This window comes from Alexandromys fortis, unplaced genomic scaffold (genome assembly GCF_014885135.2).
Source record: "Alexandromys fortis isolate MF-2015 unplaced genomic scaffold, M_Fortis_MF-2015_v1.1 scaffold_0, whole genome shotgun sequence".
In the NCBI taxonomy this organism is placed as follows: Eukaryota; Metazoa; Chordata; class Mammalia; order Rodentia; family Cricetidae; genus Alexandromys; species Alexandromys fortis.
In genome coordinates, this window is record NW_026067949.1 from 44,168,336 (window position 1) to 44,180,619 (window position 12,284).

General features: G+C 50.3%; 1 protein-coding gene across 1 annotated transcript; it reads left to right on the top strand.

Annotated features, from left to right (window-relative positions):
- The first annotated feature begins 8,733 nt into the window (after window positions 1–8,733).
- Window positions 8,734–12,241, top strand: Stbd1 (starch binding domain 1). The gene is made up of 2 exons (XM_050149898.1): window positions 8,734–9,025; window positions 10,600–12,241. The coding sequence occupies exons 1-2, from the start codon at window positions 8,800–8,802 to the stop codon at window positions 11,361–11,363; spliced, it is 990 nt and encodes a 329-aa protein (XP_050005855.1). The 5' UTR covers window positions 8,734–8,799; the 3' UTR covers window positions 11,364–12,241.
- The last annotated feature ends 43 nt before the right edge of the window (window positions 12,242–12,284 follow it).

A 12,284-nucleotide genomic window follows, 5' to 3' on the forward strand; every position in this document is an offset into this window, starting at 1 on the left:
TATATATATATATTTGAGTACAGGTACCTTCAAAGGCCAGGAGAGGGATCCCTTGGAGCTGGGCTTCCAGGTGGTTGTGGGCTACATCATGTGGGTGCTGGGAACTGAACACAGGTCTCCAAGAGCGGCACATGCTGCTGCTGAGCCATTGGCTCAGCTGTTCACTGATTATTGGATACTTCCTGTAGAGGGGAGCCTTTTGATTGTGTCACAAAGAGATGAAGAGTCTCCCACCCTCTAGATCCATCATTCTAAAGGAGTCTCCATATGCCTCTCCCCTTTCTCTCAAACGTCCCCATCAATAGCCTTGTCTTCTTGGTCCAGCCAAGTCTCTAGCTACAGAATTAAGCCACTGGCCATTCCTGCACCACAGGTCATTTCTCATTTCAGCTAGAGTGGTCAGCAGGACCTGCCCTGCTTGTTTGCACAAATGGGGAAAGTTTTTAGCTAGAGAAGTTTATTCAGCTCGTGAGTGGATTAAACACACTGCATCTTCCTCACACAAAGCACCCAGATTAGGTCAGCTTGAATGCATTGATAATAAGCTCCGCGTCACCAGTAACACATCAGTGTGGCGTTAGGGAAAGAAAGCCCTTCCCCTTGGTGCCGTTTAATCATGACAGAGCCCAGATTGGAATTCTCTGCTTCAGGTGCCCTGTCTTCCATCCTCTCAGTTGCCTGAGTCTGAATCTGAGTCTGTGTGTGACTGTGTGTATCTGTCTGTGACAGAAGGCTTTGTTCTGTATTTATTGAACAGCATGGAAAGCATCTCATGGGGAAGGAGTGAGGAACACTACAGAAATCTTTAACAGAGTTTTATATGAGATTAAGTCACTGGTTCCTATTGCCCCCAAGTGGCCCAGATAATAGTACTATAAAACCATTGTTTACCAAGCAATATCCGAATGTTGTCTTCAGGATTTATAGTGGATATTCATTTTTATACGATTACTTTCAACCTCTAATTTTGCTGTTTTCAGCACATGATCCACAAGTAAACACACATGCATTACTCTGGGTGAGGGGCGTGGAAGAATACATAAGATTACATCTATGCAGTAGCATTGGAAGTGAAAGTTGATTACATGGGAAATTCAAGGCAAATAAGGTTGACTGTTCCATTGTTCTCTTAAAGGATGGGTTAAACAAACAGACTGGGCACACAGTAGGACAGCAGCCTCAAGTCTTAAGTGACCTCAACATGTATTATTATTAACCCTGCTGGGAGGCCCAGCAAAAAGTTCCAGTGTTTTAGAAGGTAAGAGATTTTTTTTTTTTAATCGCAGTGTATTGCCACAGGCTCATGGTCTGAAGACTGGGAAGTTCAAGGCCCTATGGCCACATCTCATGACATCCTTCCTGATAGTGAAACTCTGCAGAATCCCTATTTTCTTTTTCTTTTTTTTTTTCTTTTTTGAGGCAGGGTTTCTCTGTGAAACAGTCCTAGCTGTCCTGGAACTCACCCTGTGGACCAAGCTGGCCTTGAACTCAAGATCTGTCTGCCTCTGCCTCCTGAGTGCTAGGATTAAAGTCATGCACCACCACGCCTGGCTATCAGCCTGATTCTTTTTTTTTTTTTTTTTTTTGGTTTTTCGAGACAGGGTTTCTCTGTGTTTTTTTTTGGAATATCAGCCTGATTCTAATAAAGTCATGGAAATACAGGATTAGAACCCCAGTTTTATGGCCTCAATTAACTCTCAAATGTTCTGTCTCTAAATTCTAGTCTGATTGTGTTTCTAACCTCTTAAAACCTCACAGCAGACTCTTAATTTAAACATAAGTTTTACTGAGTGTTGGAGTCCATGGACGTGGAGCTGTTCCACACTGACCATAGGTCAGAGAGTTCAGGCCTATTCTTGCTTCTTCAAGGATATGACAGGAGATTTGACCCTGGGTGTGGTTACCTACAGGATGCTTGGCCTAGGATGTGGTCGCTGCACGTCCTGCCTAAACAACAGAATGCTTAACTCGGGGTATAGATACATACAGCACATGCTAAATAAACGCCAGTGGATTCAGTGTTCACTGGGTTCCTCCCGGCTCTATCCTGTGTCTCTGTCTATTTCTTCTGCGTCTCTTTTCTTTTTGCCTAACATTTCTAGTCCACCTGCCCCTACCCTGGAATGTATGAACCCACTGAGGCTGGACCGTGACAACTGGGAACATTCAAATCACAGAAGGATAAAATGCTTACAATTCTGGAAAATCTGTCTTGATTTTTCAGCACCACCCTGGAATTGGGCTGTAATGTGCGGTTGCTAACATCATATTGTGTTGACCCTTTAGTCAGTTAGCTGTGTTATGATTTATGGCACCAGTGATCCTGGCAGGTCCCACGGCAGGTGGGAGACCCTGGTGAGTGCTACATGGAAAGAGCTTGGGTATGGAGAGTTTATTTAGTGGGTATTAGGAGGGTAGAGGCATAGGGGGGCGAGAGGAAAGATGAGAGGGAAAGGAAGGAGGCAGGGAGCTGCCTTTTCAGAAGAAGAGCAGAGAGAGAGCGAGAGAGCGAGAGAGCGAGAGAGCGAGAGAGCGAGAGCGAGAGCGAGAGCGAGAGCGAGAGAGAGAGAGAGAGAGAGAGAGAGAGAGAGGGAGGAAGAGAATGGAGACCATCTTGCCTAGGTGGAAAGGGGGAGACTGGGAGTGGGAGGAGCTTGTCTCTTAAAGGGACAGGGTTCCCAGGTGCCGGGAGCAGGCGGCATAATTATAATTATAACATGCTCGTCTTTTTCTTATAATAAAAGGCGAGGAGTTAGGCATGGCAAGTTAAGGGAGTGAGGGCATTGAGCTTTCAAGACTGCTTCCTGCTGGTTTGTGGGTATTGAATTCTTGGGGGACTTGAGAAAGCTGGGATGCTGGCCACATCCTGGGGTACCTGGCTGCTTCACTCCTGACCAGGATTTGTCCAGTGTCTCTTGGACATGGCAAGGTGTTGGCAGACAGAAGACAAGGTTCCATAAATCCTAACAAGCTGGATATCGAGAATATCCCAGGACGGGAGAGAGGTAGGCTGTGGAAGGCATCGTGGTCGTGGTGTTAGGAATAACACGGGTGCAACGGATTGTGTCTTCAATCGTGAAGAAGCCAGATGATTAGGTAATTAGGTGTGGGATTTTGCGGCAGGGATCCCGGGTTCTAATGACTGCTAGCACTTACCAGCTGGGTGACCAGGGACAGACTTTGTTATCCTGCCCACACCAGCTGCCCCATCTCCAGTAGGAATGGTCTCAGTAACAACAGCCCCATCCCCAGCGATGTGGTGAGGATTAGGGAAACGTTACCAGTGCTCAGAACGCACCTTGGCACATCCCTCTCAGTACTGAATGTTAGCTGATGATCCAGGGTTGGTGGATCAGATAACCCCCACCCAGTTAATGATGGGCACCTGTCACATGGCTACCACCTGTCTCCGGATCAGCCTGCTGCATTTAACCACGGCCCAGCGAAAAGCCAAGAGAAGAGTTTCATGACGCCAAGTTTGCGACTGGGCTGCAGAACACTGAGTGACCAGCCCAGCACTCTTTCTGGACTTGATGAAGCTCTATTCAGAGTCCTGCCAGCTGCCAATGCTTCAAGCACACTGGTTCTGTGGGCTTAGGGGGGCTGGGATGCCTTCTTGAGTGACATGGTGGGCTCAAAGGTGGCAGCTTCTCAGACTACTGAATGAAGGAGCCGAGACAGCATGTATAAACCTGACCTCCTGTCACTTCACAGACTCTGGGCTAGGAGCAAGTGTAACTCTGGCCTCCAAAATCCAAATGGGAGCTAAGTAGCGCAGCATCCAATAGTATTCCCGATATCCAGATGAAGTAGATAGAACTAGCTGGAGAGAATAGTATTCAGCTGTTTAGCTAGGAAGAGGAGAAGTTTTTACTCATCGCCTTTAAGAACCAACTACTTAGCTGAAGTGTGTGTACTGCATTTTAGGAATGGCAGTACACACCAACCAGCTTACCAAATTCCTCACTGTCTTTGTGTGTTGATACCCTGTCCATGGAACATTCGATCGTAAGGGTTGAGGATATAATGTATGTTAGGGATAAAGATTCTCCTCTCTCAAAGCTGTTTCCACAAGTTATTCCAGAGTCTTCATGGACGCTGAAGAGGCTTTCGTGTCGCTGATGGGGGGGGGGGATTTCTGTGGTAAAGGAAAGTGCTTCACTTCCAGTTGGCTGGGAAGCAAAGAGTAAGATGGGATTAGATGTCCTTGAACCCAGTTCCAAGGAGGATCGTGGACAGGTGCTGGGGAACTGTAAGCTGTGGGTCTGGGTGTGGGAGGAGTGAGGACTGAACTGAGAAAATCTTGGGCACCAATTCAAAGCAGATTGAGGTCCCAGCAGCCCATGGGGGGGTCCCCAGGTTACTGTGGCCCTCAGGAGGATCCTCACATCAGCCTGCATCACTCCCGCTGGGCTCAGCCCTGGTATGGGAGGAGGCTTGTCTGGACTGCAGAAGCTTAAGAAAGTGGGAGACTTACTTAAAAACCTTTTGTTGCAGGGGGAGGGGGGCTGCTTGTTTGTCCTGGCCTCCTGGCTAGTTTACACCCGAAATAACCACACAGAAACTGTATTAATTAAAACACTGCTTGGCTGTTAGCTCTGACTTCTTATTGGCTGACTCTTCCATATTAGTTTAACCATTTCCACTAATCTGTGTATCGCCACATGGCTGTGGCTTACCGGAGATTCTAACAGCTGTCTATCTCAGGCAGAGGATCCATGGCTTCTCCCCTCTGCCTTTCTTCTCCCAGCATTCAGTTCTGTCTTCTCTACCTACCTAAGTTCTGCCCTATCAGGCCCAAAGCAGTTTTTTTAAATTTATTAACCAATGAAAACAACACATGAACAGAAGAACTGCCTACACCAACCTTTGATGCTTTGCCTTCAGAAAAATGATGTGGACCCAGTAAGATTCACAGAAAATGTTGCTCGTTTCCCAAAGACTGACATAAATACTTCCAGGTCAGACTCTTTTAAAAGGTCACAGGCAGCAGAAAGTGAAAAGAGCCTTGTGAATCTCCAGGCTCTAATGGCACAGAGCAAGTCAGGAACGCTCAGCTGAGTTTCCACCCATCACAGCACAGAGACCACAGAGCACAGCACCAGGAGAGCAAGTCAAGGCTGTGGAGAATGGTTCGCAGGTCCCAATCTAGCAACCACCAGCATTCCCTTGCCTGGTTCTCAGAGCTGCTATGGGAACCATGACTCCGGAGCATCCCCAGCTCCCTCTGTTTGAACAGGACTGCCTATGGTCACTGTCCTGGAACTCTCCTCCTGTTGTACGTTAGGGCGGTTGTCATGGGGCGCAGAGAGATGGTTTCTTGAATTCACACGATTTTGGGTTGAGAAAATGCACTGGAATAATTGTGTTTAAGGAAAGGTCAGTGGACAGAATCACCCAATCTGAGTCTGAGTCACTTTCTAGCCTGGATCCCACGCTAGTGTGAAGAAATGAAGTTCTAGGGAGATTTCTGCTGTTACGCAGCACAGGAGAAAAATGTTTGCTTAATGTGTCCATTCAGGCCATGATACAGGACAAGATTTGCAGTGCTGCGATTGGGCGAGCGGTACCAAGAACGTCTAGAGAACAGCACAAGACGCAGGCAGCAAGGCGCACCCCACACTGTCCACGGTTTGTCCGATACCTCGTTCTCTTGTCAGGAGGGAGAGGAGGAAGGGAGGAAAGGCAGGAAGCAAGCTGAGTGTGTTCATTGTCCAAGCATTTACCCGGCACACACAAGGCTTGGGGTCCAATGCCCAACGCTGCAAAAACAATAACAAACCCTTATCAGCAACAGAAAAGCCCCAAGCCCTTTGGACATTTTTTTTTTATTAATTTTGATAATTTCTTCTGTCTGCCACTTCTGGTATTTGTTGACTCCGCATTGTGAAGACCTTCCTGCGCAGGACTCTGGACACCTCGTAGGACACGCACAGTATTTTCCAGGTCTCCACCACGTTTCACCGAGTCATCGTCTCCTTCCTGTGTAGCCAGGTGGCCTGCAGACCTGGCATACTGATGAGGGTGGAGGGCAGGGTAGGCGTGCATCGTTCCTTTCATGCAAGGCTTCTGCCTTGCCCATTAGCTTTTCCAGAAGCCCCACCACATCTTCTTGCTGTTGTTTGCTTCTGGGTTAGATGCTGACACCTTCCTTGAATCTGCCTTTTTCTCCTTACCAGTGGCTTCAAGCATCTCTGTCTTTGTTCCTTCAGCCCATGGGTGCCTGCTGTCTGCTCAATCCAGTTGTGAAGAAAAGAAAGTTCCTCGTGTTGTTTTCTTGTCCATGTGTGAGAGTTTGGTGGGTATCTGGCTACTAATCCCTTGTCTCCTAGACAGTACAGCTACCTGCCCCTGTCTGGAGCTATCTGATAACATTGTGAGCACCCTCCCTTGGATGTGATTATATCAAAATCACCTCCTACCTTAGGCACTATCACTGTGGCAGTGATAGTCTTGGGTTTTGTCCCCTTAGCCTTGCACTTTTACCATTTTCATTTGGGATTTTTATTCCACCTGACACCTACTGTCCAATGCAGCACAAGGAACCCGGCCTTCCCCGCCTCCTTCTCTATACAGCGAGCTATTTCTCTATACAGTGGCATTTCCAGCACGGTTTCTCCATTTCTAAAGGTTTCATCAGTTCTGAGCCACTCAGCCTGGAGTCCAGCCAGGTGCCGGGATGAGTCAGAGTTCGCAAAGAGTTCCAGTTGGAAAATGTCTCTGTGAAACCTGAGGCTGGGAGGCTCCAACGTGACGGATCTGCGGAGAGGGTTTGCCTGCGGTGAATGCCATGTGGAGGCACAGGCACAGAGTGTGACAGAAATGGACAGGTGCTGGTGGGTACGCCCCCAGAGAGCCAGGGCTTGGCGAGAGAGAGGAATTAGAAACCAGCGACTTCAGCTTCGTGCTGGAATATTCCCTGAAGTATAAGACTCCTTCTAAAATGCATGTCTTGAAATGTGGATATGGTTTAACCACCATCAGGATTTGGGGTAGCTAGAGGTTCAGAGCTGGGGTCCTGGGGTCAGGATGCTGGGTTCAAATCCTATCCTGGTCGGCTACCCCCTGGATGACCTTGAGCAGATCTTGCCTCTGAAGGCGTTGCGTGAGCTAATCCTGATGAAGCACCAGTCAGGGGCCAGCATCAATTACATCAATTAGGCACTCAATAAAAAGCAACAATAAAAAGGTGTATTACATGATAGCCTTGGCATTTTGTGGAATACAAAGAACGAAATGCTCTGACCTCTGAGGGACTTGTGAGCTAAAGGAGGAGGAGACAAGTTCCAAAAATTAAGTGTAGCATTAGAGTGATGCTCCATTGGAGAAACTGCTTTTCCCTTTCCGGCAGGTACCAGTTGCAAACCACTTCTGGGTTAGGGAGGGACTTTGTGCTCACTTCCTCCTCTCAATGCTGGGAGTCTGTAGGCTTTGCACCTGGGCAGGTGTCGCTGATGCTGTCGCGGATCTCTGTGTGCGCATGAATGCCTCAAGCCCTGTTGTGCCTGCAAGACACTGTTTCCTTGGAGTCACCCACCCCCTTAGAATATTTCTCCCTCCTCTCACACGGGGATTCCTGAGCCTTGAAGGGAGGGGTTTAATAAAGCCATCCCATTTCGGGCCGAGTGCTCCAGAGCCTCTCACCACTACACACGGTCCAGTTGTGGGTGTCTGTGTCAGTTACCATCGACCGCAAGACACTTCTCCCATGAGGGCCGAGTGATGCTCTCGTCTTTGGGTGCGGCAGTATTTCAGTTTAATGTTCACTAATTTAATAATAATGTTTTATTGCTGCATTCTCTACCTTCTATCTTAGGAGCTGCAGCCTGAACCAAGAGAGGAGCAACCGACCAGGGGGTGCCTGTCAGGAGCTGCTGTGTGATCCCAGCAAGGCAAAGTGGGGGGGTGATTGGTCCTCCCAGAGGATCCTCCCTGGTTAGCAATAGCTCCAAGGCACAGAGCTTCCAGCTGTGGCCTTAGCAGAGGGATGTGGGAGGATGGGTTTAAGGGAAAGCCCCCAGAAACAAAAATCCTTGGCTCATTAACCTGAAGGAAGGGTGCAGATAAGCAGAGCAGCGTGGTCAGAATCTTCCTTCACAGGACTTCTATTGTGTGAGGATGATTTTAAGTTCATTCACAAAACACTCTGAATGTACGATACTCGATAGGATTTACTTGCCGGGGCTCCATCCCTGTACAAAATCCAGTTCAGATGGGTGGATGTTCATTGCGTAGTAACACACGAGGCAAAACGTGTAACCCTGCACTTGAGGAGCGGAATCAGGAGAATCTCGATAGAGTTTGAGACCAGCCTTAGATAGATAAGAGTTCTAGGCTAGTCTGGACTCTTAAAAAGGAGGGAGTAGGAGAATCGAGAAGGAAAGGGATTGGTTGCGGTGGTGGGCCTTTAAGTAGATAGTACATAGGTGTTCAGGAAGGCGAGGTGCAGCTGTGGGGGCGAGTGGCGCTTCCTCTAGGCCTCCACGCTCCCCCCCCACCCCCCACCCGCTCTCTCTACCCCAGCGTGTGCTAACGGCCGAGTGAGAGTCCTGGTCCCTAAGCCCTCTGGCGCCTCTGAGCTCCCGGAGTCCCTTGCCCAGGCTCAGTGCTGGTGTGGGATCCACTGGAGCGGGACCCCGGCGTGGGAAGTTCCGCGCTGCAGGGCGGGGCGTGGGGCGGGGCCGGTCTGGGCTGGCCACCGTGGACCCGTAAAAGGCTGGGGCGGGCGGGGTGGGTGTGGCCGTGCGGGTGAGCCGAGCCCTGGTCCGGGGCCCCGTAGTCTCCCGCAGCCTCTCAGCCATGGGCGCCGTCTGGTCCGCCTTGCTGGTCGGCGGGGGTCTGGCGGGAGCGCTTATCTTCTGGCTGCTGCGGGGCGACCCTGGGGCCCCGGGGAAAGACGGGGGTGCGGAGCGGCAAAAGGACGCACCTCCAGGGGAGGCTGCGGCTCCGGGAGGCGGTCCGGGTGGTGGTGGCAGTGGCGGCCTGAGCCCTGGACCTTCCGAGCGGGTGCTGGTCTCCAAACCAGGTATTCTTCCTCCCCCCTGGGCTCGGGGAACACGTGCCCGGGTCTGAAGTTCACTGGGGAAAGGGAAATGAAAGCCACCTGAAGCTCTCCAGGTGGGTTCTGATGGACCAACTTCGTCGACCTGGGACTGAACCCTCCTCGGGTCTGTCGCCTTCCCGGGCTGTAGTGTCCTGGAGAAGGCACGCGGGTCCTCCAGAGGCCGCGCCCAGCTCCTGTGCAGCGGGCAGCGGACACCGGGCACCGGGCACGGCTCCTCCGCCTGGCGGCGCTTGGCGCAGTGCGCGAGGCTTCTCACAACTCTCTTCAGTCTCCTATGGAGCTGGGAGGGACATTCTCCGAGTCTCAGTCCCCTAGCTTCAAGCCCTGACACCCCACACCCTTCGTTAGATCTGAGTTTGGGGCTAGTGAGCGTTGAGCACTCGCTTACTACTGTCTGGATAGTTCTTCAGGAAAGTAAAATTCAGCTTAGATGTGGGTCATGAAAGTCACGTCAGCCAGGGCTGTGCGCTAGCCGTGTGTGCACTTACAGCAGCCCAGGCGGCCTACTGGGGGACCAAACTCTGATTGTCATATAAATTTAGATCTACATTCTAGAGACCCCGCACCAGGCATTGCGCACCGGCACAAAGCCTTAGTAAGCTTCCTGCGCCTTTTTTTTTTTTCTTGGGCAAACTGTCGTCGCCTGCCCGGCAGAACTTATTTTTAGTGGTGGTCATTTGTGAGAATCTTTCCCACGGCTGATTTTCGATAAACGGTTCGCCTGTTTTCTTCTGTTCCCGAAGGCCAGCCTCATGTTTTAAGCTGAAAATTGGGAACTAAGAGCAATATTTGTTGACGTCTCACTCCGAAGCTCACAAATGAAGCAAGGGTGTCCCCAAACCCCGTGCTGAGTGTAGGAGTCAGGCTTGGAGAACTATTGAGGTAGCCAGGAAAGAAAGTAAGTCTTTAGGGGACTTGGATTGTGGGTTTCTAAGAACAGTTTTTTAAAGTATGCAGTGGGGCAGTGGGTGGGAAAACCTCATGTGTCTTTAAGGAGATTTCTCTCCCCTCAAGTTCCCCCACCCCCGACCCCACCCGGACTCTACTCAGTCACACTTGGTGTTGCTGACTGCTCTGCTTTCCAGAGGTGGCCCCTGGCCTGCACTCACTTCCAGGGAGCACAGATTTACACTAAGGTGCCGAGTAGCATGCAGTCCTTTGTCCCACAAAGCCACCTTGCGTGTGGCTGGGCCTTCTGCTAAACTCTTGCCCAACCCCTGGACAGCATTCCCCCCCCCCTTTTTAATGACAGGAGCCAAGCGATTTAACTTTGGACCCCTGCCAACTTGGTCTGGCCTGTGGGAGACTTTGCAGCTTGCCACTTCATTGTCTCTCAGGGTGTGCACTGAGACTTCCTGCCTGTTTTCATTGTGGGCTCCCCACGCATGCTTTTAAAGCAGTGTTGGGAAGGTGCAAATGGGCACTTGAGTTCTATAGGAACCTGAACTACACATAGAAACAAAGATAACAGCAATCGACTCCCTCAGTTTTCCTTTGTGAGCCCCACCTAACGTTGCCACACTTTCCTCTCTCAGAGCAGCTTCAAGAAAGCAATGGACATTTGATTTCCGAGACCAAAGAGCTTGGTAACCTGCAGGAAACACAGAGACTGCAGAATGCTGGAGCAGACTGGGGCAATGCCAGAGAGAATGTTCTTACTGGAAAGAGTCCAGACACGCACTCCAGGGCCAACCCAGAAGAGTCAAGGAATGAAAGGCCGGAAGCTCATGTAGGAGAATGGAGACCCAGCAAAGGACAAGAAACAGCTGGGGGCACGGCGGAGAAGCTACCCTCCTGCAGCCTCCTCAGGGACAGAGCCAAAGCAGCCGGTCAGGACCCGGCAGGCCCCGAGGACTGGGAGGTGGTGTCGAGGCACTCATCGTGGGGGGATGTTGGTTTGGGTGGCAGTCTCGAGGGCCTAAGTCAGGGAATGGATGATGGCAGAAGCACTCTTGTGGGAGGAAGAGGCTGGGATGTAGACGGGAAGGCGGTGTCTCTGGACCGTCAGCAGGTCCGCATCCGGTTCCAGGTGCACTACACCACAAGCACCAATGGGCAGTTCATTGCAGTAACCGGAGACCATGAGAATCTTGGGGGCTGGAGCACATACATCCCGCTCCACTATTGCAAGGACGGGCTGTGGTCTCATTCTGTCTTCCTGCCTGCGGACACAGTGGTGGAGTGGAAGTTTGTGTTGGTAGAGAACAGGGAAGTTACTCGCTGGGAAGAGTGCAGCAATAGATTCCTGCAGACTGGCCGTGAGGATAAAGTGGTTCACGGGTGGTGGGGGATTCACTGACCCGGAGGGTGCAGCGGAATGTGCGAGAGGCTAAGGCGGTAGAGCACACTGCATAATTCAAAGGCAGTGTGATTCCATTTGTAGCCATCAGAGTTCCTCAGAGTTGCTAGTGTGGCTTTTGTCCAAAGTGTAGAAAGATGTATGCATGCTGAAATGTTTCTCGGGAGCTGGGACTTTTCCCTTGTTGCACTGACTGGTTTGTGCTGACACATTACTTGAGGGATTGATTGTCCCTGGGTAGTTGGTTGGGCTGAGATTGAGGTATGGACTATGTCAGGGAGAAACTAACCAACTGTGCAAGTACAAGGTGGAGGCTGTAGGAGCCTTAGGGTAGGGAGATGAGTGTCGGCCTCCTTAGATACAGCTACAGCAACATTGTTTACATTTAAAAATAACACCATATGGAAACGTTACCAGTCCAATCCGAGTGACACCTGAAGACTCCCCATAGGTGCGGAATTAGCAGACGTGTCTTTGTCTTAATGGTTTAAAGCCGAAGCAGAGTTGCTCAGTCACCCAGGAAGTGGAGTGGGGGAGGGGGTGAGGTGATGAGGTGGTTTGAAGGGTTTACTCTGCTTCTTTGAAGACTGGGGGTTACAGGTCCGAGTCTGGTTCCAGCAAAGGGTGCATGCATTCTTTACCCACAGTGCCCTGCTGGAGCATCTCTGTTCACTTCCCCATCCCCCTCTACCAGGCCTCAACTGATGGGCTGACCTAGGAAAGTTTTTCTGACTGTCAACTCCTCACTCTCCCTTCATACCCATGAGTGAGAATCTCTATAGGACCATGATACAGAAGAATACCTTTGCTCTGAGAAGAAATAATTATTAAGCTTTAAGTTATAACAGAATAATAAATCCTGAGTTGTATTATCTTAAGTGTTTGAATTACTTGTTTCAATTTTAGCACCATAACCTAGAT

What these genes read in the sequence shown, in the direction of transcription:
- Stbd1 (XM_050149898.1), top strand. Translation starts at nt 8,800, where the DNA reads ATGGGCGCCGTCTGGTCCGCCTTGCTGGTCGGCGGGGGTCTGGCGGGA. An exon ending in GGTGCTGGTCTCCAAACCAG is followed by an intron (nt 9,026 to 10,599) that starts GTATTCTTCCTC and finishes TTCCTCTCTCAG; the next exon opens with AGCAGCTTCAAGAAAGCAAT.